This window comes from Zalophus californianus, chromosome 2, assembly GCF_009762305.2.
Source record: "Zalophus californianus isolate mZalCal1 chromosome 2, mZalCal1.pri.v2, whole genome shotgun sequence".
NCBI classification, from domain to species: domain Eukaryota; kingdom Metazoa; phylum Chordata; class Mammalia; order Carnivora; family Otariidae; genus Zalophus; species Zalophus californianus.
This window is the reverse complement of record NC_045596.1, coordinates 182,402,956-182,427,906: the sequence shown is the minus strand read 5'-3', so window position 1 is coordinate 182,427,906 and position 24,951 is coordinate 182,402,956. Positions and strand designations below refer to the sequence as shown.

Here is a 24,951-nt window from a genome sequence, read left to right as displayed (position 1 = left end):
CCTTTATAATCCAATGAGAAGCCAGCCATAAACGTGAAGAGGAAATGCACAATTTTGGAAGAACCTATATGAATATGGGCTACACAGTTGCCTCAGGCAACTGAAAGACACTTAGTTTTTGTTTGTTTTGATAATTAGTTTTTTGATGCTTAAGGGCTTTGGTCATTACTGGGCAAAAGCAGAAATAAGAGTAAGCAAACATCTACTTCAGGCTTTGCTACTACTGTTTCTCCATGGTGTCAGATTGTGGTTCTGATAGAGATCAACCAGTTGTGAATGATCACCATTATTTTTTAAAGCTGTGTCCTTTATTCTGAAGTCTCACTGTCCATTGACATGCTAAGTTTGTCTCTTGAGTCCTAATGAAGAACCGGAGGCAAAATCAGAGACTGTAGCAAAATGGCAGGTGCCCTTTCCAGGGTTCATGGGCCTGTTACACTTAAAGTGTAGTATTTGCTCACTTAACTTTTCCCTCTAACTTTTACCCTGACATGTTTCCTGGGAAATATTGTAGGTCTGCTTCTGCGGCAGCGCCCTTGGCCTAGGTAACTGTAGTGGACTCGGAATTTTAGAGCTCAGCCTGAGCAAAGTTGGCGAGCTCCACAGTTTGTCCAAAAATTGTTGAGCCATTCTTTTTGTGCCTGGAAACAACTTACGTTTTCTTTCTGGGAGGATTCCCATGTGAGTAGAGAGGAAAGATTGACATGCCACGTCAGAGGTGGTTTTCATTATTTAGGTGGGATTTGCTTTTATGTGTTCACTTTGGGACTTAGGTACCTCTGTTCCAGGGCAGATGGGAGAGTTCTTACCTCCTGGCTGGAGCAAGGGAGGCGCAGAACCAGATCTCAGCTTTGTAGCTACCAAGGAATTTGTATGTTATTGTTCTCACGTTAGTGGTGTAGCTGGCTGCCTGTGTTTATTATTATTATTAGCTTATTGACACATCTGCCTTGTCCTCATGGAGATGGATGCTCTTCATTGCTGCACCTTGGGCATGCTTATTACATGCTTATTACACGGCACGGATGGCCATAGAATTCATCTTCCAACTTTTATTTGGGATGAAAGTTCAACTGGACAAGATACATCAACTTGGATTATGCCAGGATGTATGCTCACTTTGTGTTTTTGTTTTTTTGGGCTGTTTCTTTTTTTTTTTCTTTTTTTTTTTCCCCCCATACGGTCACTCTGGATGTAGCATTTACCTTGCATCTCTGTGGACAGGAGCTACATGTCTGGCACATTGTAGGTGCTTAGTGAGCACTTATTGATTCATGAAGGAAGGAATAAGTTGTGGAAAATTGATGCTGTATTTATCTATAAAATGAAATGTACTCTTCTCTCTTATTGCAGCTGGTAATGCCACTGTCATCAAGTATGAGGAAAAACCTCCCAAACCAGCATTTCAGAATGGTTCCTCGGGATCCTTGTATTTGAAGCCTTTGGTATCCAGAGCTCATGCACACTTACTAAAAACTCCTCCAAAAGGTACGTTCCTCATTGCAGAGAGTTAAATTTTAGCAGTGAGGTTCATAGGACATTGAACGGTTATTTACAAAGAGTCTGTCTGAAAAAAGACACATACTACATTTTTATCATAAAGGGATCTTCTGAGAGTCCGTAGGTTCTGTAGTTAAAATTTGATGCCTATAAATCAAGAGATAAAACACGGGTATAAGGTAAAAATAAATGAGACTTCCAGAGTTAAATTATTCTAAGATAGTGATCTAGAACATTGAGATAGAAATGAATAATTTACTTCCCACCTTTGGTCCAAACCATGCTCTTTTTTTTTTTTCTGTTCTTTCTCCTCTCCTTCTTTGTATTACTCACTAATTGCTTTGGCTATGAAGAACTTTCAGGTTTACAGAATGTGTGGTATATACTTAATATACAATGTTTTCATGCAGCTTTATCACCAAATCTGAAGTGGATTTTCAAGCACATTAGAAGTTGGATTCGTGCTTAGTGAATTGAAAGACTGCTTAACTGAAAGAATTATGAATGAGAAACTTGAAGTAGAATATGTGACCCATATTAGAGGTGGTGTGTGTTAGTTTTTTAAGAAAAGTATTTTATTTACACTATTAGTAATCTCAGCTACTATAGTTACTCTGGGATATATCCATCTTACCAGTAACAGGAAAAGTATTTTCCAGTATTCCAGTTTTAACAGAAGGAAATTGCTTAGTTACAGAGTAAGAAACAATCAATGATTTTGGCAGGCAGGGGGGAAATAAAAAATATGTATATCCCTTACCCTGGTATCTAGGTTAAGATATATCTAATGAATTTTTTGATTTCTATTAGTCATAAAAACAAAGGAAAAATAGATTGCAAGTATATTCTTAATAGACAATTTCAATTAGAAAACAGGAGTTTAAAGAAAGCAACACAATGGTTTGTGTGAGTGAACTGATGAGGAGGCAAGAGAAGTATGCAAAACTGGTCAGATAACATTGTCAAATATGACTGAAGAATATCTGCCTTGATGATACCATTTACAAGCAGTCATTCGACTTTCACACAACTCAGTTTTACCTTACATTCAAGGGAAATTACAGGTCAGTAGGTTATACTCCTGAGTTGTAGTCAAGAACCCCTTTTCTTGGCCTGTAAGAATTAGCCTTTTTATTTTATTTTTTTGAAGATTTTATTTATCCATTTGACAGATATCGAGAGAGAGAGCACAGGCAGGGGGAGCAGCAGGCTGAGGGAGAGGGAGAAGCAGACTCCCCACTGAGCAGGGAGCCCAACGTGGGGCTCAGTCCCAGGACCCCGGGATCATGACCTCAGCCACCCAGGCGCCCCTTAAATAAGTTTCTAATGCATTAGATTGCCCATTGCTGGAATGACATTCTTGCTGGAATGACATCAGTATCTGAATCTGCAGTTTTTATTGATGATGATAAAGCCCCAGCATCTACCTATATACCAGTAACTGAAAAGGGATGTTAAACTTTGATGCTAAATAACTTCCAGAGAATTGGAACTCTGTGATTCCACAGATAACTTTATGGAATAGGGAACTCCAGTTTTCTAATACGTCTTGCTGTTGAATTTGCAAGCTTTTGTATCACAAACATTTTACTTGAGTGGGGATGAATGATTTTCATTTATAATGGCCACAGATTTTTTTTAAAAGATTTTATTTATTTATTTATTTATTTATTGAGAGAGAGAGAGAGAGAGAGATTGAGATTGAGAATGACAGACAGAGGGAGGGAGCGCAGTAGGAGGGGGAGAGGGAGAGAGAATCGCAAGCGGACTCCTAAGCATAAAGCCTGACATGGGGCTCGATCTCCTGACCCTGAGATCATGACCTGAGCTGAAACCAAGAGTCCGACGCTTAACCAGCTGAGCCACCCAGGTGCCCCTAATGGCCACATATTTTAAGAGATTATGGTCTCTGTGAAATTCTACAGATAGGTAGAATGTGGCAGCTATTCTAACTAGTAATCTGCAGATGATGATGCTCTATAAATGACCATCTCTGGTCAAGTAGAAGCACTCCTTGTTTTCTTCTAGTGACTTATCTTTGTAGCTCTGTATGTATTACCACTACTTGTATTTTTGGTCAGATTTATTAATGTATAATTGACAAATAAGATTGTAGTATGCTTGGTGATTTGATACACATACACATTGCAAAAGGATCCGCTGGTTGTGTTTCATATTGTGTCAGTTTGGAGAAGCAGCTTCAGTATTCTTTCCATCCTAGCTGAATAGCAAGTGAATTGGATTTAATGCCTGGCAATTTAGAAATCACACACTAGGGACTGTCTTTCATAAATACCCTGCCTATTTTGCTCTGTCAGCAGTGGAATGGCATCAACTGTGTAATATGGGTGTAAATTCAGTACTGTTAACATTTGCACTCTGACTGTTCTTGACTGAAAAAATACTCTAGTTTTCCTATCATATTTAATTTGTGACAATGAATTCATATCACCCTTAAACACTCATCCTGATGTTATCTGGAGTATCATTTTATACCTAGAATATACTTGATAAAGTCAATTGTATTTCAGTGGTATTTCTCATCTGGAACCTAAAATTTAGATAATGGATTGTTTTTGAAAATATTTTTTAAATGGCTAATTTTTGTGTGCTATTTCACTCAAAACGTGTAATTTACAAATATTTCTTTTATTTTTTAGGTCCCTCGAGAAAAATATTTACAGCTTTTAATGTGGGTAAGTGACAACTTTAGATATGGAGGGAGAAAAAAAGAATCTTCTTGTAAAGTCATGTTACCATTGCAAGTATTTAAATATATTTACAGTGTTTTTTTTCACTATTTTGCTTAAAACAGAATTTCAGGTGTGGCACAAACTTAGCTGCTTGTGACTTGGATCAGCATAGGTTAAAACTTGGTCAGCATGATTAACAAGCAATCAGACAGAAAAGGACATTTTATTAATAACAGATAATTTTAGTTTTTTAAAATGATTTTTTAAATGTGATCTAAAATGGAGAATATACTTTTTTCTACAATAAATGCTTTTTAAAAATTGTATAGTCTTCCATTGCTAAATCTCAGCATCAGGTTTTAACACCTTTTAACGGTTCAGATTAACATTTTTCTGTTCTTTTTTACACTTCTACTGAACAAACTTGCATCGGTCTTTAAAACAGTTTCACCCATTTGAAGCACAACTGGGAGTTTAAAGGTTTTGTCTCTTGAGAAGCCATAAAGACTCATGAAATGTATTCACCACAGTTCCTATATTTGATCTATAGCTAACCAGGCCCCCATATACTACTGCATTCTCTCATTTAATATTCATTTATAAGACAGTTATGTGGCTTCTAAATGCATTGAAGATTAGAACAGCAATTCAAAAGGGAGAAAGGACTTATAGCACATTGACTACAGTTTATCATTCTTGTGACCATGTTTGGTGCTAAGGGTACATTAGTGAGCCAGAGATGAACAAGGGCCTTCTCTTCAGGAAGCTAGGCAGGTACAAGTTTGTGAGGCCCTGAATTTAGGAAGTAATTAAAGAAAGTAGGGTTGATATATTAATAAAGGGAATAACTAATATCCTTGATGTTTCCAAGCTGTGTCCAGTTTCTCAGCTTAATCAAACAGGGATATGTAATCAAACAGGGATAAGAACTATACATTAAGTTCTTAAAACTAAGGAAGACTCAACCATCCAGAGTGATTTAAATTCTAAAGGTTCCCAATAGCCTGAGTTTGAATGTATTTTTACTATATCTTTCTTAATTTTAAAAAAACACAAAAACTCTTCTATACACATTGAGATTTTTATTTTCTTTTGTTTTAAATTTCTAGTACATCCTGGTATTTGGGAGAAAAAGAGAGCTAGCTAATATACTGTAGAGTGATTTTATATTAGAAAATCAGATGACCTTTAATAGGAAACTAGATGGTATAACTCTATTTAACTGAGAAACTTCCAGAATGTTTTCCGAAGTGACTGCACCATTTTACATTTCCACCACAGTGTATGAGGGGTCTAGTTCCTTCACATTCTTGCCAACACTTGATTTTATCTTTCTTTCTTATAGTCATTTTAATAGGTATGAGGTGGTTTTGATTTGCATTTCCCTGATGGCTAATAATGTTGAGCATCTTTTCATGTGTTTATTGGCCATTTGTAGGTCTCCTTTGGGGAAACATTTATTCAAATCTTTTGCCCATTTAAAAATTATTTGTATTATTGAATTGTAGGAGTTCTTTATATATAACCTAAGTAACCAGATCCTTATCAGAAAGATGATTTGCAAATATTTTCTTCCACTCTTTTCACTTTCTTAATAGCGCTATTTGAAGCACTAATATTTCCAATTTTGGTGAGGTCCAGTTAATTGATTTCTTCTTCTGTCACTTAAGCCTTTGTTGTTGTTGTTTTAATTGAAGTATAGTTGACATACAATATTTCAGGTATAGGATACAGTGAGCATTTATATACATAGCAAAATGATCACAATAAGTCTGTTACCACACAAAATTATTAAAATATCATTGACTATATTCCCAATGCTGTACTTAACATGCCTGTGAAGTTTTTATTTTATAACTGGAAGTTCATACCTTTTAATCTATCTGCCCATTCCCGCACCTGTTTGCCCATTCCGCCACCACCTTTTCCTCTGGCAACCACCACTTGGTTCTTATACAGTTGACCCCTGAAAAACATGGGTTTGAACTGCATCAGTTCAACATAAAGCCGATGGGTCCCCTTATACATGGACTTTTTTCAATAAATATGGTACAGTACTCTATATGTGTTTTCTTTCCTTATGATTTTCTTATTAATGTTTTTTCTCTAGCTTACTTCATTGTAAGAATATAGTATATAATACATATAGCCTACAAAATGTGTGTTTCTACACTCTTTGTTATCAGTAAGCCTTCCAGTCAATAGTAATAGTTAAGTTTTAGGGGAGTCAAAGTTGTATACAGATTTTCAACTGGGGGGGAGTGTCAGCACCCCTAACTCCTGGATTTCTCAAGGCTCAACTGAATTTGAGTCTTATTTGTTCATTTCTTTTGTTTTTTAGATTCCACATGTAAGTGAGATCATATGGTATTTGTCTTTACCTGTCTGACTTGTTTCACTTAGGATAATACCCTCTAGGCCCATCTATGTTATTGCAAATTGCAAAATCTCATTCTTTTTTATGGCTAACTAATATTCTATTGTGTATCTATACCACATACTCTTTATCCATTCATTTATCGATGGACATGTAGGTTACTTCCACTTGGATATTGCAAATAATGCTGCACTGAACATAGGGGTGCATATATATATTCGAATTAGTGTTTTCATGTTCTTCAGATAAATATCCAAAAGTGGAATTGCTAGATTATGTGGTATCTCTATTTTTTATTTGTTGAGGAACCACCATAATGTTTTCCATAGTGGCCTCACCAGTGAACATTCCCACCAGTGGTGTATGAAGGTTTTCTTTTCCTCACATCCTCACCCACACTTGCTATTTCTTGCCTTTTCAATAAGAGCCATTCTGATGGGTGTAGGGTAATATCTCATAGAGGTTATGACTTGTATTTCCCTGATGATTAGTTATGTTGAACATCTTTCCATGTATCTGTGGTCCGTCTATTATATGTCTTTGGAAAAATGTCTGTTCAGTTCCTCTGCCCATTTTTTAATAGGACTCTTGATTTTGTTTCATTTTTGGTGTTGAGTTGTGTAAGTTCATCATATATTTTGGATATTAACTCATTATTGGATATATCATTTGCAAACACCTTCTCCAATTCAGTGGGTTGCCTTTTCATTTTTTAATGGTTTCCTTTACTGTGCAAAGCTTTTTAGTTTGATACAGGTCTCATTATTTATTTTTTCTTTTATTTCCCTTTGCTGAGGAGACAGATTCAAAAAATATTGATAAGACTATGTTTTCTTTTAGTTTTATTGTTTCAGGTCTTACATTTAGGTCTTTAAACCATTTTGGGTCGACTCCTGGTAATGTTTTGAATAAAGGTGATGACCGTGGGCAACCTTGTCTTAGTCCTGCTCTTAGAGGAAAAACTTACAGTTTTTTACTGTTGAGTATAATATGAGCTGTGAGTTTGTCATACATGGCCTTTCTTATGCTGAGGTATATTCCCTGTATAACCATTTTCTTGAGAGTTTTTATCATAAATCGATGTTAAATTTTGTCAGGTGCTTTTTCTGCATCTATTGAGACAATCATTAGATATTTATCCTTCATTTTGTTAAGGTGGTGTATCATGTTGATTGATTTGTGGATGTTGATCCACCATTGCACATCTGGAATAAATCTCACTTGATCATGGTGTATGATCCTTTTGATGTATTGTTGAATTTGGTTTTCTAACATACTGTTGAGGATTTTTGCATCAGTGTTCACCAGGGATGTTGGCCTGTACTTTTAAGGCTACTGTTTCCTTACTGATTTTTGTCTGAATGATACCTACTTACGTAAGTGGAGTGTTAAAAGTCCCCTGATATTATACTATTGTCAATTTCTCCCTTTATGTCTGTTAATATTGGCTCTGTCTATTTAGGTGCTCCTATGTTGGGTGCATTGATGTTTATAATTTTTTAAATTGTTTTTGTTGGATTGATCCCTTTATTGTTTTGTAATTCCCTTCTTTGTTAGTCTTTGTTGTAAAGTCTACTTTGTCTGATATGAGTATTGCTATCCCAGTTTCCTTTTTGTTTCTATTTGCGTGGTATATTTTTTTTTCTATCCTTCACTTTTAGTATGTGTGTCCTTAGGTCTGAAGGGAGTCTTTTTTAGGCAACATATAGATGGGTCTTTTTTTTTCATCCATTCAACTAGCCTATGTCTTTGATTGGAGCATTTAGTCCATTTACATTCAAAGTAATCATTGGGATGTATGTATTATTGCCATTTTGTTTTCTGATTGTTTTTGTAGTTCTTTTCTGTTGCCTTCTACTTCTCTTGCTCTCTTCCCTAGTGTTTTGATGATATTTAGTCTTCTGATTTTTTTCTCTGTGTTTTTTGCTTATCTCTTACAGGTCTTTGGTTTGTGGTTATCGTGAGATTTATATATAACACCCTATATATATATAATATATATTTATATATAATATAAATTGTGCATATATATATATGCAATTTATATTAAGTTGGTGGTTACCTAAGTTTGAACATTTTAAGCACTACATTTCTACTCCCTCTCTTTCAGTGTTTGATGTACTTGATGTCATATTTTACATCTTTATTTTGGTATACCTAAAATAATTATTGTGGATACAGTTGATTTTACTGCCTTTGTCTTTTAATCTTTATACTATTTTTATAAGTGATTGACCCACTATCTTTACCATATGTGTGCTTTTACCAGTGAGAGTTTTTTTCTTTCCTTATTTTCTTCTGGTTATGACCTTTTCTTTTTTTTTCCTTAAGATTCATTTATTTTAGAGAGAGAGCAAGCATGTGTGAGCAGGGGGAGGGGCAGAGGGAGAAGAAGAGAGAGAATCTCAGAGTGTAGAGCCTGACGCAGGGCCAATCCCACAACCCAAGGTCATGACTTGAGCCAAAATCAAGAGTCGGACACTTTAACTGACTGAGCCACTCAGGTACCCCATGACCTTTTCTGCTTAAAGAGGTCTCTAACATTTCTTGTAAGACCAACTTCATGGTGATGAACTCCTTTGACTTTTGTTTGGGAAACTTTTTATCTCTTCTTCAATTCCGAATGATTATCTGGCTGGGGAGAGTCTTCTGGTTGTAGAATTTTTTTCTTTTTGGACTTTGAATATAGCATGCCACTTTCTTCTGACCTGCAGTTTCTGCTGCCAAGTCAGCTGATAGTCTAATGGTGGGTCCCTTGTATGTAACTAATTGCTTTTCTCTTGCTGCTTTTAAGATTCTCTCCTTATCTTTCATTTTTTAAAAGATTTTATTTTTAAGTAATCTCTACAGCCAACATGGGACTTGAACTCTCACCTCCAAGATCGAGAGTTGCATGCTTTACCCACTAAGCCAACCAGGTGCCCCTCCTTATCTTTCATTTTTTACATTTAATTATTAATGTGTTTTCTTGTCAACCTCTTGGGGTTCCTCTTGTTTGGGGCTCTCTGTGCTTGCTGGACCTGGATGTCTGCTTCCTTCCCCAGGTTAGAAAAGTTTTGAGCCATTATATCTTCAAATAGGTTTTCTGTCCCTTTCTCTGTCATTTCTCCTTCCGAGACCCCAGAACACAAATGTTAGTATGCTTGATATTATCATATAGGCTTCTTAAACCATCGTCATTAAAAAAATTTTTTTTTTTTTTGGCTATTGAACTTTGATCATTTCCACTCCTCTGTCTTCCAGATCACTAATCCATTTTTCTGCATTCTCTAATCTGCTGTTGATTCTCTCTAGTGTATTTTTCATTTCAGTTATTGTATTCTGAACTACAGTTTTTTTTAATGTTAGCTATCTCCTTGTTGAAGTTCTCCCTCAGTTCCTCCATACTTCTGTTAGATGCATTTATGAACATTATTTTGATCTATCAGTTAGATGCCTTATCTTTCATTTAGTTCTTTTTCTGAGGTTCTGTCTTTTTTGTTTGAAACATATTCCTATCTCCTTGTTTTGCCTATGTTCGTTTCTATGTATTAGGTAGATCAGTTATGTCTCCTGGTCTTGAAGGATTGGCTTTATGTAGAAAATATCCTATTGGGCCCGGAAGCACAATCCCCCCTGGTCATCAGAGTCAGGCATTCCATGGTGTTTCCTTTTTTGGACTCTGTGTTTATTCCTCTTTCATTTGATCACTACTCTTGTGGACATACCAGTGGGTAGGGCTGGTCCCCCTCCAATTCCTTGCAGGAGCTGCTTTAGCAGGGCATCATTCTGTCTGAGGCTGCCTGCTGGTGTTGCATGTAAAAGCTTCTTGGGTCGTGCGGTGAGACTGGTCCCATCAGGGTTCTCCTGCTGGGTGAGGTAGGGCTGGAGCCACTTTGTCTTCTGTTATGGGTGTGTTGAAGATGGCACATCCACAGAGGAGTATGGGGCAGGGCAAGTAGTGCTGGTAGTATAGATGGAGAGTGTTAGAACTGGTACCCACCAGTGTTAGGCCAGCTTAGACAGGAGGGCAAAAAATGGCACCAGCTAGCACTTCTGTCATGGAGAAGTTCCTGCAGATCCCTGCCCCTTCAGCACATACCCTAAAATTAGTCAGCAAATCTCATTCTTGTGTGGCCCAGGTGCTTTTCAAACTGCTGCTTTGCTATGTCTCAGAGCAAGTAAGTTTGCGCACAGGCCTTTTGAGAATGGAGTCTTGGTTTTCTGTAGCCCTCCAGTTCTCCCAGAGTTAAACCTCATTGATTTTCAATGAGGGACTCGTTTCCGGGTGCCGGGCCCTCAGGGTGGAGGTGCCCAATGTGGGGCTTGAACCCCTTGCTCCTCAGGGAGGGTCTCGGGCTGTGATAGCCCTCCTCCTTGTGTATTGTTGTGCTGGAGGTATGGGTCCCGTAGAAACTGTGTCTCTACCCCTCCTGTCCTTTTTGATGTTGCTTTTCCTTTATAGCTTTGTCTGTGGAAGAGCTGTTCTAGTCTTGAGGGCATTCTCAGAGAGTTGCTCTATATGTAGGTGAAGGCTTGGTGTGTCTGGGGGAGGAGGTAAGCTCAGGATTCTCCTACTTGGCCACCTGGATCCCCTCTCTGATTCTGATCTTCTGTGGAAGAAGCCATTGATTGATGCAAGGTCATGAAGATTTATGCCTATATTTTCTTAGAAGATTTTTATACTTTAAGCTCTTAGACTTAGGCCTGTGATCCATTTTAAGTTAATTTTTGTAAATGAAATAGAGGGTCCGGCTTCATTCTTTTACATGTAGATATCCAGTTGTCCCAGCACCGTTTGTTGAAAACACTAATCTTTCCATCATTGAAATGTCTTGGCACCTTTGTTAAAAATAGTTGCCTGTAAATGTGAGAATTTATTTCTGGACTCTCAAATCTATTCCATGGATCTGTGTGTCTCTCTTTGCTAATACCACGCTGTTGCTTACTGTGGTATATAATAAGCTTTGACATCAGGAAGTGTGAATTTTCTAACTTGTTCTTTTTCAAGATTCTTATGGCTATTCTGGGTTCCTTGAATTTCTATATGAACTTTTGGGTCAGTGTTCCTTTCTGCAAAGAAGTCAGCTGGGATTTTGGTAGAGATTGCATTGAATCTGTGGATGAATTTGTGGAGTATTGCCATTTTTTACAATATCAGGTATTTTGAGCCATGAATATGGAAGGGCTTCCCTTTTAGTTAGAGCTTCAGTTTCCTTCAATAATTTTCAAAGTACAAGTTTTACAGGTCTTTTGGTGAGTATTTGTATGCAACTTTTCTATACTTTGGAAGGTGCTGTTGATATTGGTCACAATAAAAGTGCTGGTTAAATAAATCTAATATGCCTGTCTTAATCTCAATTAAATGTGAAACATGGAAAGGCATTCTTCATTCATGTCTCAAGTCTATAATCATGTAAACTGTTATAAAGCATATTTTTTTCTGATAGGCATAGTAAATAATCCCAGTATATTATCCCTTCTCTACAATAAACTATTAGCATTAGACGTTTTTCCTTTTCATAATGTTGGACTGACATCATGCCTTATTTCCAAAGCATATCATTGACCTTTGACATATCAGTAACCCTTGACAAGTATGGTTATCAGATTGGCAAATTAACTCCTGATTAAATGAGAAAAGAAGTGGAAATTATGAATCATGTTGTGGTTTTCTTTGGTAAAGACTTTATCTATGGAGTAGAAATGAGGTATATGACAGAGAATTCCTGCCTCCAATTAACCCTTAATAATCAATGTTGTAATAATTACAGTGGAAAAGATGTGTTTTAAAGGGTCTTCATGGCAGTTTCATCTTGATTATGTGGCATGAATATGCATTTTTTCAAAAATCATAAACATGACTTTTCCATTTATTTTCCTAGTTGATGGTTACTAGGATGGTTACTAGTTGATGGATACTAACCTAGTATTATGATGAGCCCACTGAGAAAAAGTCAGTGTGTTGGCTTTTAGAGAAATAGCTTTGATGTTAACTTGTGTCGAAATAGCCAGTGACTTGGGGTGGATCATGTTAACCTCTCTGATAATAGTTTCCTGTGTAATTGAAATGATTGACCACTAAGGTTTCTCCCTGCTATAATCTATGATTGCAAAGCACCTTGACTTTCTTCATATTCTGCTTGCAAACAGTCTTTTAGATGATACACAAGACATTATTCCACATACAAATATGTTCCTCTAAGCATTGAATTTTAAATAATTGTGCTATGGCTGTGAGATAGTTTTTTCTTTTTAAGCACAAATAGTGGTGAAGAGTAATCTGACCATCTCTTCATATTCTTTTGCTCTAGTAAAATGGTCACTTAATTGTAGCAGTTTGCTAAATTCTAAGAAGTTTAGCATGTAGTTTTTTTTTATTTTAAATAAAACCAGATAACTTTTCTGTCCTGTTTTGTTGCTTAACAGGAGTAATCACTTCTATTGACATTTAGCATATGCAGAAACTTTTAACTATTCCTCTTAAATATTTGAGGTACACATATACATAAATGATTCTAGGATTAGGCAATTCTCACTTTCAAAGTTTGGGGAAATTTCTTGGGATAGATTCTTGAAAGTAGTTTAAGTAAATCAAAACCTATATATTTGTAGTCATTTCACTCAAATAAGTGAATTGTTTCCCAGAAACCCCATATCCCTTTATACCATGATTGCAACAGTGTTGGCTTCACCATACTCTGGTCGACAGTTGGTTATTATTTTTAAATTGCGGCTAATATAATAGTTGAAAAGTATATGTCACTGTTCTAGCTTAACTTTTCATCAGTTGCTTCAAAGACACTTCCATTATTTCATAAGACAATAAAGAGGAGTAGAAAGAGAATAAACTTTTGAGGTGTTGAATATTGGTTTGAATCTTAGTCTTGCTACATTCTGCTTGTGTCCTGACCTTAGGCTGGTCCTGGCCTTAGGCTGGTTGCTAAGCTTCTCCAAGTCTCAAATTTCTCATCTGGGAATGTGGGAATGTTCTAGGAATAATTCCCAGGATAGGAGTAAATTTGACTTCATAGAATTATTGTATGAAAAGCTTTCAAATGGAAAGCTGCTAGGGATGGTGATGATGAGAATCCCTTCCATTGTTCTTGGGATTCTAGTGGCTTATTCTGAGTTCTTTTGCAGGAGGTTGAATTATTTTAAATCCTTAAAGCAAGCAGGAAAAGCCACTTAGAGTCAAGAACCATCCTCATGGGCTCTAGCTGCTGTAATTTATTTAAAGAATCTGGTGCTAAAAGATTTTAGTCAACAGTGATTCTAAATAAAACTTGGTTTACTGTTTATAAGGAAGATGTCACACATACCACATACTATAATTACCTTGGTTCTACCGCACATTAAATCTGTTTGGGATACCAAAGCATGAGAGATGTATTTATCCAGCCCCCTGATTGTTTTACACGAGATCATCAGGCTCAGGAGCCATGGTGTCTGCCTTGGAGACTAGAAAATGCACTGCTCCTTGCATACCCATTTACTAAATACAGCACAAGAGGATAGGGTTGCTTTTAGTACCCCCCCATTTCCTAGTGTTGGGAAACAGTTGAGAGTTGCAAACCTGCTCTGATGACATCATACTGGTGTAGCCAGCATTTCCCCTGGTGAAAAAAGGGATGAGCCTGTCTTTCAGCGTTGGTTTATGATTATAACTTTTATTCTACTGAAAAAGCAGATTTTGTTTTGATACGTGATAAATTTAGTGTTTCACATCAGGGGAAAGTGTAGATTATTTAGCAAATCTTGTTGGGACAAAGGCTATCTTTTCAGCAGGAGCTAGGTTCCTACTTCACACACTACATGCAAAAGTATTCCATATTGATGGAACCTTTAAACAAAAAGTAGAGTGATAAGAGCACTAAGAATATAGACTTAGATAGAAAAGGCCTTTTTCTAGGAACATTAGTACAAAAAAAAAGATTAATAATTATGACAACGAAAGTTTTAGACTTCCCTTTTGTCAAAAACTTTGTAAATGTGGTGATGGATGTTAACCATAAGTAGATTTATTGTGGTGATAATTTTTCAATCTATACAAGTACTGAATCATGTTGTACACCTGAAACTAATATGTTCTGTCAGTTATGTCTCAAAAATTATAAACAGTATTAATAGCAAACAACAAACTGGGACAAGATATGTAACACATTTATTCCAGATAGGACTTTTTCAAACCAGCAAGTAAAGATGACCCTGCAATAGAAATGTAAATGGACAGACACAAAAGAAAAAGTATGAAGGGCTAGGAGACATGAAAAGGTTTACAAGTGGCTAATTAAAATAATGTGCTCTCAGTGCTTATATATTTTTAAGAGTAATACCTGGTATTGGTGAATGAGTGAGGAACAGGTACCACATATATACTACAGAGGGTAGATAAATTATAACAGCCTTTCTGGAGGCACTATGGGGACATAGAACAGAAGTCTTCTACCCAGGAATTCCATTTATCAGAATTGTTTAAAGGGAAGATACTGATTATTTTTTTTTTATTTTTTGACTTTCAGAATTATTTAGAAAGAGGGAAAATTGGAAACAACCTGAATGATTTAAACAACACCTGTTTAAGTTAAACCACTTGTTTATGTTCACTGACATTTCATTGACAATTTTGAAGCCATTAAAAAGCAATATAGAGGGTTAGCTAATGCCTTGGGAAGATAAGTGAGAAGTTTTTAAGTTTACTAAGTTTATTAATCTTGTATTAAGTTTAAAAATTGGTTACAGAGCATTATGATATATAGGTGATTTAACTTTTTTAAGAAATATTCTGCAGTGAAGATGGGTTTTTGTTTTTAAAAACATTTTACATGGGTAAGACAAAACATCTTTCACTTTTTGGAGACCAAAGAAATAAAAGGCAATGTCACTGATCTTGGAGAACTTACAATCTTTATGGGTAGGTGGAGGCTAAAATTTTTTATAATTGTTTTATGTGAATTTTAAAATAGTCACAATATAGGCATTCTTCTTCTTACTAAGGAAGAGGACATTATGGAAAAATTGGACCCTGAGTTGAACTTCCTACAATTCAAACAGATTTGAACATAAGACAGTAAAGATTATGAGGCATAAAAATGAAGAAAATGTGGCAGCCATGTTGTGTTAGGGACAGTAGGAGATAAACACTAAGATGGATATATCTGGTATAGGAGTTCTAGGGAAGATTGGACAGAGATGCCTGAATCCCTGGTTTAAATATTAATCTTCTGCAGATTCTTCATGATCATCAATAGTAAACATATCAGTCCTAGTGTGGTTGCATTTCCTAGCATCTAAGCAGCCCTGCACAGCATATGCTTGAATCACAACATCACTGTGTTGTAAATTGAGTCTGATTAAGCAACCGCGCGCGCGCACGCACACGCACGCGCACACGCGCGCGCGCGCACACGCACACACACACGCGCACACACGCACACGCACACACACACACACACACACACACACACACACACACACACACAGTTCCACACAGGCCTCAGTGGAATCTGTGGTTCTCTGGAATGTACTAGGGTACTATAACATATTGACCTGCCGAACACTTACACCATCCATATCTTTTTTTGTTTGTATATTAAGCCTTACTAAAGATTTTCCACAATTTTTATTGTTTTTATGTGTGTCATTAATAGAAACTCCACTTAATTCTGTACCCTTTTTATAAAGCTATTCTGTCACTTCAACTTACTTAAAAGTTGAATTTTTTGGACTCTTTAAAAGGGGGAAAAATAGAGAAACCTATGGCAAAGAAATTGAAAATCCTGCCTACTCCAATTCTCAGCATTGCTGACCTTTTTTTTTTTTTATACTTTCTTCAGTATTTTTTCTTGTTCTTTAAAATTGGGATCCTACTATATGTACAATTTTATTTTTTAAAAAATTAGAGCGTGCGCACACACAGGAGGGGGGAAGGAGCAGAGGGAAAAGCTGATTCCCCATCGCTGATTGAGGACCCTGGGATCATGACCTGAGCCGAAGGCAGATGCTTAACTGAGCCACCCAGGCGCCCCTATCCATACAATTCTAAATCATGGTTTTGTTTTTCCACTTGACATCGTAACACAAGCTTTGCTGCCCCTCGTAAAAACTCTTATTCCTAATTTTTATACCTGTAATAACGTTTTTAGGTAACAAAAGTTCCTTAAATTTTTCTTTACTGTCCTTGGTGATCTTTAGATGTTCTCTTCAATTAGGACTTTGTATAATAACAAAGTTGGGCACTTCAGGTACTTCTCCTCTACTTGGTGTAACTTTCAGAGACTACAGCTAGTACACAAGTGATTACTGACCAAATAAGTAATCAAAGGAATCTCTTTGAGCCAATTTTTAAATCCGTGCTTCCCTGTCCACTCCTTCCCAAAGTATATATGCTATAAAAATAGTTGTAACTCCCTACTAACCACTCATTCAGTTATTTAGAAGAGCGACTATATATGAAGTGTTTAGGGGAGTACCAGGCACCCAGATTCTAAAAGTTGGCTGTTAACTCTTCAAGAAAACGCTCACTTGTGCTAGCTTGCCACCAGGGGGCAGACCGTGTGGGGAAAGAAGTGAAAACCTGGCGGGAGCTGTTAAATCTTTTATCTAGTACACCTTTCGTTTGTGTGCATGGGCGCGCACACGTCAAGTACGCGTACCTGACTGCACAAGCAAGGACTACTCTGACTTCTGACTTGCTGACTAGCACTGCTACTTTTTATTCTTACAGTTCCCTGTTCTGTTTAAAAAGACCATTAGGGACGTTTACTTCTGATATATGTGGTATAGCTTAGTACAGTTTAAAAATTTGAATGAATGTGATGAATGGGTGGCACATTGCTAATTTCTTCTTTTGGGTAGTCTAGGCTGAAAGATTTCCCTTTGAACCAGGATAGCCTAGAGTTTGCTGTTCCTTCACAAGCCAAAAAAAACAAAAAAAAACAAAAACCAAAAAATCCAAACAGAAAACTGCATGACATCTGAAATGGGGTGGTATCAGGTCTGTTTTTAACACCAATATTTAATTTGATTCTATTTATGATTGTAATGCTGATTGATATTTTAGTTACAAGTTTTTTTGAGGGGGAGAGTGGCAAGAGGAGAGGTGGTTATGACATACTCATATGCAGAATCTGGAAAAAGGGTGATTGTTTAATAGACTGCGATAAAGTGAAAAGGCAACATCTCGATGTAGCTTTTCTTTAATTCCTTGGTTTTTTTGTGGTTCTGTTGCCATGGGTGTGGTGTGTTTTCAAGATCCATCCTGTGTATATCAACAAGTTGTATCTTTCCCACAGCTAACCCTTGATAGATACTTGCGTTTGTGTCTCTTATTGACAGCTTCTAAGATGGTAGGCTCTGGGGTTGAGGGAGAGGGAGAAGGAATTATTCAGAAGGTCCTTTCCTGCCCATCTTCTTTCCTCTTCACACCCTAAATGTTGTGTAGACTTTCTAAAACAGTAGCTGCTCCCTGCACCTTTTATTTATTTATTTTTATTTTTTATTTTTTTTTTTTTTTAAGATTTTATTTATTTGACAGAGACAGTGAGAGCAGGAACACAAGCAGGGGGAGTGGGAGAGGGAGAAGCAGGCTTCCCACTGAGCAGAGAGCCTGATGCGGGACTCGATCCCAGGATTCTGGGATCATGACCTGAGCTGAAGGCAGACGCTTAACGACTGAGCCACCCAGGCGCCCTCCCTGCACCTTTTAATAGCATTTAATAGTTAAGGTTATTTACAGCTAACATTTTCTACATTTATTTCTAAGTCTTGTTTTCTTAGGAAATCTTGGAAACAAGCATAGATCCTTTTTTGGATGTTTTCTTTTTTTTAATAAAAAAAGGTTATTGGGTTATTCCTGATTATTAAAATTACCTTTGCTTAAGTGAGCATGTTGCAGGGTACTTTTCTTCCACACCTTCATCTTACTTTAGTTTTTGCCATCATATTTTAATATACTCTTACAAATTACCAAGATAAACATTTAACAGATCCCAATAAAACAGATCCTAGCTTGTTCCTAGTCTCAAAACTTTACTATGAGAGGCCACCTGATTTTCCATAAATGCAACTGATAAAAACAGTATCATCTTGAGAATGTGGCCTGATTAATTTTATTCCTCTGGAACTGTTATATTACATCTGGTAGAGAAATTGCGTTACCTTTGTTGATTAGTGAGGTCCTCAGAACATGACTATTAAAGCTGAACTTGAACCATTTATCAATTTGTCACTAATAGAAGTTTTATTAAAAACCATACCTGGAAACATCTCTTACTTGAAGCCATTTTATTTTTTTAATTTTTATTTTTGTAAAGATTTTATTTGTTTATTTGACAGAGGGAGACATAGCGAGAGAGGGAACACAAGCAGGGGGAGTGGGAGAGGGAGAAGCAGGCTTCCCACTGAGCAGGGAGCCCGATGTGGGGCTCGATCCCAGGACCCCTGGATCATGACCTGAGCTGAAGGCAGATGCTTAATGACTGAGCCAGCCAGGCGCCCCTTGAAGCCATTAAAAAAAAAAAAAAAAGTGTATCCGAAGTATTGGGTTTATATATAGATTTACATACAAAATATTTGAAAAAAATGCCCAGTGTTATCAGTGTGAATATAATTAAAAATTTTTAAATCAGAATATAGATGACTGAAAAGAAATCTTAATTTTCTCCTAATTCCTAAATAAGCATTCAGTGCTCAAAGTAGTTAATTTCCCTTAGCAATCTTTCAAGTAGTGAGAGAATCTGTGACATTATTGGTTGTTATATAAAGCTCCTAAGACCACCCACTTTCTCCTCCCCTTTACCATCTCTGATGAAAACCATAACAACCCCTAAGCGTGTACAGTGTGATGTAATTCAGAGGCTGCTTACTGCTGGATCTGCTTACAGGAGATTTTAGTCAGAGGAAGGGTATTGTTTTGGCAACATCTGGAAGTGAAAACGGAAGCCAGGAACACTTGGATAGCTCTGGGCTTTTTTTTTTTTTTTTTTCCTTTTGTGTATGTGCAGTGGAATGACATTTGCTATGTAGGCATGTTTTCTCCCGCTGTTATTTCTTGGCTTTGAAGAGTATTGAGTTTACAAAGACAGTATGTGATAGTCCCTGGAAGCTGTTTCTTCTGTGAAATCTTTTCACCTGCTCCGAAGACATGTTGTTGTCTCCCAAATTCTCCTTATCCACCATTCACGTACGACTGACTGCCAAAGGATTGCTTCGAAACCTCCGACTTCCTTCAGGGTTTAGGAAAAGCACTGTCATTTTCCATACAGGTTTGTTTTGCATACGTCTCTGTTGAGTGGTGCATGGGGGACATCTTGATTAACTTGCAGCTGCTTATCGAAATTTTTCTAAGGAGATACATACTTGAGGAAAGAAAGCTCTGAGAGCACGAGGCTTTCTTTGGAGAAATAGCCATTTTGCTCTTAACATTTCAATACACGAGCGTCTGACAACTTTGATTTTGTTTAAGCAGAGTGTGTTTGTTTTGTTTATAGAGAGCAGAATTGTTGCCTTGGTGCTCCCTAGCTCTTTTCTGACATGAACAAGATCTGTGAAGATCAACACCTGTTAAATTACATTTTACTTCAGATGATTTTGGAAATAGGACGTGTGTAAATTAATATTGCTCTCCTCTTTCAAGGAGGAGATGAAACGAGAGGGGTTCTATAGTTTTTCATTATGTACCTTCTCAGTGAGATTATGATAGGTTAGCTTAACATGATGAACGATTTCTAAGTTCTAAATATTTCCAAAATTAAACATCCTGGCAGTTGTGGAGAGGTAAAAAGTGAGCCACAAAACCAAACAAAACTTAAGTTTTCCCAGCTTCCTAGTGAAAACGTTTGCATTCACAAAAGACTGCCTTTGATATTGATGCTTGATCTGCTTTGTATTCTCTGTGCCTAAAACGGAAGTAAATGCAGTGTATGTTTTAGGCATCTGTAGACCTGCATGCTCACTTTTAGGGGATTCAATTAATTGCCTCACATTGTTCCCTTTTGTTCCAGATAATAATTGCAGCTATGGTAAATTATGTTGGTTTTATGCTGTAAAAACCGGTGTGTTATTATATTTGATTCTCGCTGGTTAGTGTTGACTGTAGTAGGACTGTTTGAGTATGTAAACAGATTTTTTTTCTTGTTTCTTATTCATGTCAGCCCTGATGTGTCTTGTTTTCCATCTCTGTCCCTAGTGATTTTTTTTTTTTTTCAGCTGTTTTTAGTTTTCCCAAAGGCATCTCCCTTCCCTTGTGGGATATCTCTCATTTTTTCCAGCACCTTCTCCTCATGTTTCATAACTCCCCTTGACCTGTCACTGAAGTCTGCCAAATTTTCCCTCAGCCTGAGCTGGCAGCTGAAGGTAAATGAAGTGTTATGAGGCAGAACAGTGGCTCTCTCTCTCTCCAGGCCTAAATGCCTCTGTCATTTTTTCTACCTTAAAAAAAAGGTGAAGAAATAAAATGGTGTCTTGTATTTGCAATAATCTGTATGATCTAAAATAGCTCCAGGTAGCTTTTAACTTAAAAAAAAAAAAAAAAAATCTGTGCTCCAAGTAAAAGAGAAAGTCAAACTGTACAGAGGTTCTACAATTCCAAGTGAGCCTGTGTCTTGCCCAGGCCCCCCTGCCCTGAGGCCACCACTCTCCCGGGTGCTTGCAAAAGCCTTCCAGTAACTTGCTCATCATATGTAAGCCTGTGTAGATTTTTATAGACTCTCTGGTTATAAAGGGATGGTATATTATATATACTCTTCTATAGCTTGCTTTTTAAAGTTAATATATCTTAGATTTTCATGTTAACACATGTTTATCTACCTCTGCTTTTTAATAGTCATGGGAGCCATGATCTATTTAACCAGTCTTCTTCTGGCAAACATTTTAGGTCGTTTATTGTATTTTCGTGAAGCAGATAAATTTCCAAGGCTGCTTAAGCAAAAGACAAAAGGCTTTTATGATCAGACTTTGACTAATAGTTGCTATTTTAGGTACCTTTTGTTTTTGGAATTTCTGTAAAAAACACTTTGCAACATTTGTTTGGCTGCAGTGAAATTTTTGGAGCCTGAGTGCACTTAGAAGTGATCTAGTTTATCTTCTTTGACACCAGGAAGTCAGAGGCCCAGAGAAGTGAATTAACGTGCTCTAGGGCACAAAGGGGCAGAAATGGGATTAAAACCTGGCCCCTCTGTTTAGAACTCTTGGGTTCTAGACTTTCCTGGCTGTGACTTCTGCTGTAATTCTGTTAGATCTGGTGAAGAGTAATGATGAAAAAAGAGGGTTTTTTTTTTTCCCCTGTGTAGGAAGCATTTAAAAATTATGTAAAGAATATAATTCTACTTATCCCCAGTAATAATCTTTTGTGAGCTTATCCCGTATTATGTAATTTAAAGGTCTGAGACATTTCTCAGTGAAATGGATACTGAAGTCCCTGCATGTAATCTTATGGGCTATAAGCTGTAACTCGTGTTTGTAGTCTTAATAAAGTGAGTGCTGTTGGCCTTGGTTGCCAAACTGGCAGTGTGCTGACCTGGATTCTAGAGCTAGAGTAGTGGCGGAGTGTAAAAACAAATAAGAGATTAAAAGGGTGGAGTCTTAGATTCTTAAAACCAATTAGTCGTGGATAAAGGAGGAAGAACAATGATTCAACTGTGACTAATGTTATGGGACAGGATAAAGGAAAAACATGGTGTCATGGGTATTAACTGAATTTGGGTGATAAGGGGAGAATGAATTTAGATAAGATGAATTTTCAGGTGTAATACATCCAGGGTTTTTAAATCTATAGCCAGAAAAATTCATAGCATTTGAGGTTAAAGGGACCTCAGAAATCATCTCACCTGGGAGCCTGGGTGGCTCAGTTGGTTAAGCGACTGCCTTCGGCTCAGGTCATGATCCTGGAGTCCCGGGATCGAGTCCCACATCGGGCTCCCTGCTCGGCAGGGAGTCTGCTTCTCCCTCTGACCCTCCCCCCTCTCATGTGCTCTCTCTCTCTCATTCTCTCTCTCTCAAATAAATAAATAAAATCTTTAAAAAAAAAAAAAAGAAATCATCTCACCTGATTCCTTTATTTTGTAGCTCTGTGTGTGTAAGTGATCAAGGTCATTCACTTGGTTACTAGCAGAACTAAGGCTACAACCCCAGGCTCTTGGAATCCGTATCTAGTGCATGTGACTTTTGATCTCAGGGTTGTGGGTTCGATTCCTATGTCGGGTGTAGAGATAACTTAAAAACTTAAAAAAAAATTTGTTTAAAGTAAGCTCTACGACCAGCATGGCGCTTGAACTCAAGACCCTGAGATCAGAAGTTGCATTATCTACTGACTGAGCTAGCCGGGCGCCCACTTTCACCTTTTTCTTTTTTCTTTCTTTCTTTTTTTTTTTTTTAAAGATTTTATTTATTTATTTGAGAGAGAGAGAATGAGAGAGAGAGAGCACGAGAGGGAAGAGGGTCAGAGGGAGAAGCTGACTCCCCGCCGAGCAGGGAGCCCGATGCAGGACTTGATCCCCCGACTCCAGGATCATGACCTGAGCCGAAGGCAGTCGCTTAACCAACTGAGCCACCCAGGCGCCCCCACTTTCGCCTTTTTCCAAACAGTCTTTTACATTGCAGGATTCATTCATTCATTTCATAAGTGAATACCTATTACACATGGACTGTGTGCCAGGTTCAATGCTAGATGCTGAAAATATAACCAGGACTAAGTCACACATGGCTCCTGCCTGCACACAGCCCATAATTAAACGGAACATCAAGTGATTACAGTAGGGCACGGACTAGACACCCAGGCAGCTCCTAGCAGGTAAAGCTAACTTTCCCGAGGCCTTCCAGAAGAAGTGCCGGTTAAGCTGGAATCTCAGGTTGTGTGGAGTTAGCCAAGACACAGAAGGTGTTCAAGGCAGAGCAAACAGCATGGGAAAGCCTGGAGCTAGGATAGAGGATGACTCCTTCAAGGAAATTAAAGAATTTTAATATGTCTGAGCATAGAATGTAGACAGGTGCTAGCAAGAAGGAGGGTGATCACAGGGATCAGGAGGACCAGGGCCCCTTTATTGAACCCCTATATAAGGGGGCACTGTGTGCTCCAGTACATTGTTCTTGGGTGGCACCCCTTCACAGAATGTGTTGTCGAATCCAGGAGGTCATGGCCTCTGTAAATAGGGGAAGACAAGGAAAAGTGAATTTGTCAGCATTCTGAGTGGTGTTGCAGGATGTCAAGCACAGATGAAGATCTCCATGTCAGGGAAGTACTAATCTTCTAAGAAGTCCAGAAGTGATTTCAGTGGCTTGCCAAAATGCTGGCAATAGTCTCTCTTGCCAAAATAGGCAGCTCTGTTTCAGAATTTTGCCTCTGCATATGGGTTCTCATTTTATAATGAGTCATGGAAGGAAAAGAATCTTCTTAGTTGAAATATTCCTTACCACCAGTTTTATTAGAATTCAGTTTCTCTTTCAAGCTGGAGATACCTGTATTTATTATGAAAAGTGCCATTTTGAACCTCAAAGAGTTAATATATTTTTTGATTGAAGTGAAGGCAGTTCACTGCACTTAGATTTCTTTTTGCTGAGCTAGTGAGATTAAAAGCAGTTATTATAGGGGCGCCTGGGTGGCTCAGTAGGTTAAGTTTCCAACTCTTGATTTCTGCTAAGGTTTCAGGGTGGTGAGATCCACCTCTGAGTCATCTTTCATGCTGGATGTGGAACCTGCTTAAGATTCTGTCTCTCCCGCCTCTCCCTCTGTAAAGAAAGAAATAAAAGCAATTATAGCAAAGGGGAGGGGTGTAGTACACATAAACTGAGGAGGGGCAGAAGTATTGTTATTAGTTTTAGAGAGACAGTGGTGGGGGCAGAGGATGAGGGAGAGAAAATGTCAAGCAGACTCCCCACTGAGCGCAGAGCAGAGTCGGACTCAGTCTCAAGACCCTGAGATCTTGAGATCATGACCTGAGTGCTCACCACCAGAGCCACCTTAGGCGCTCCAGAGGGGCAGAAGTATTATTAATGGAACCAGGCATTTCATTTACTTAAAGCCACACTAAAGAGAGTCATTTAGACTGTTCAGTAAGAACGGGGCAGAATATGAATAAATTTGTTTAATTAGAAACTCCTCAAATTATGTTTGGTATTCATTTTTGAGGCTGTAAAGAATTGCTTTTAGATGCAGTTTGAGACACCTTAACTAAGAAGTAACTCATTTGTTTCACCTAACTTGTTAGTTTCACCTAGAGTGTTGTTCAGTGGCTCAGCAACGTCAGGATCAACATCTCTATTTTCTTGGCTTCCTCCTCCTGTTGCCTCATGATCTCAGGATTGCTGCTCCAGGCAGGAAAGAAAAGAAAGGGGTGGGTGGGTGGTGCCAAATCACAAAGCTTACATCTCATTGGCTAACTTACAGTCACATGGCTGGCTACCTGC

At 37.7% G+C, this 24,951-nt stretch overlaps 1 protein-coding gene across 6 annotated transcripts in view; it reads left to right on the top strand.

Annotated features, from left to right (window-relative positions):
* Window positions 1-24,951, top strand: part of MTUS1 (microtubule associated scaffold protein 1) — a 166,624-nt gene that overhangs the window by 94,416 nt on the left and 47,257 nt on the right. For 5 of the 6 annotated variants that reach the window (XM_027598756.2, XM_027598755.2, XM_027598753.2 and 2 more), the window contains 2 exons: window positions 1,354-1,488; window positions 4,161-4,196. In XM_027598756.2, coding sequence (XP_027454557.2) covers window positions 1,354-1,488; window positions 4,161-4,196 — 171 coding nt within the window. Of the gene's footprint in view, window positions 1-1,353; window positions 1,489-4,160; window positions 4,197-19,400; window positions 19,815-24,951 lie in introns of those variants that run through there. The other variant, XM_027598759.2, reaches the window with a different exon arrangement.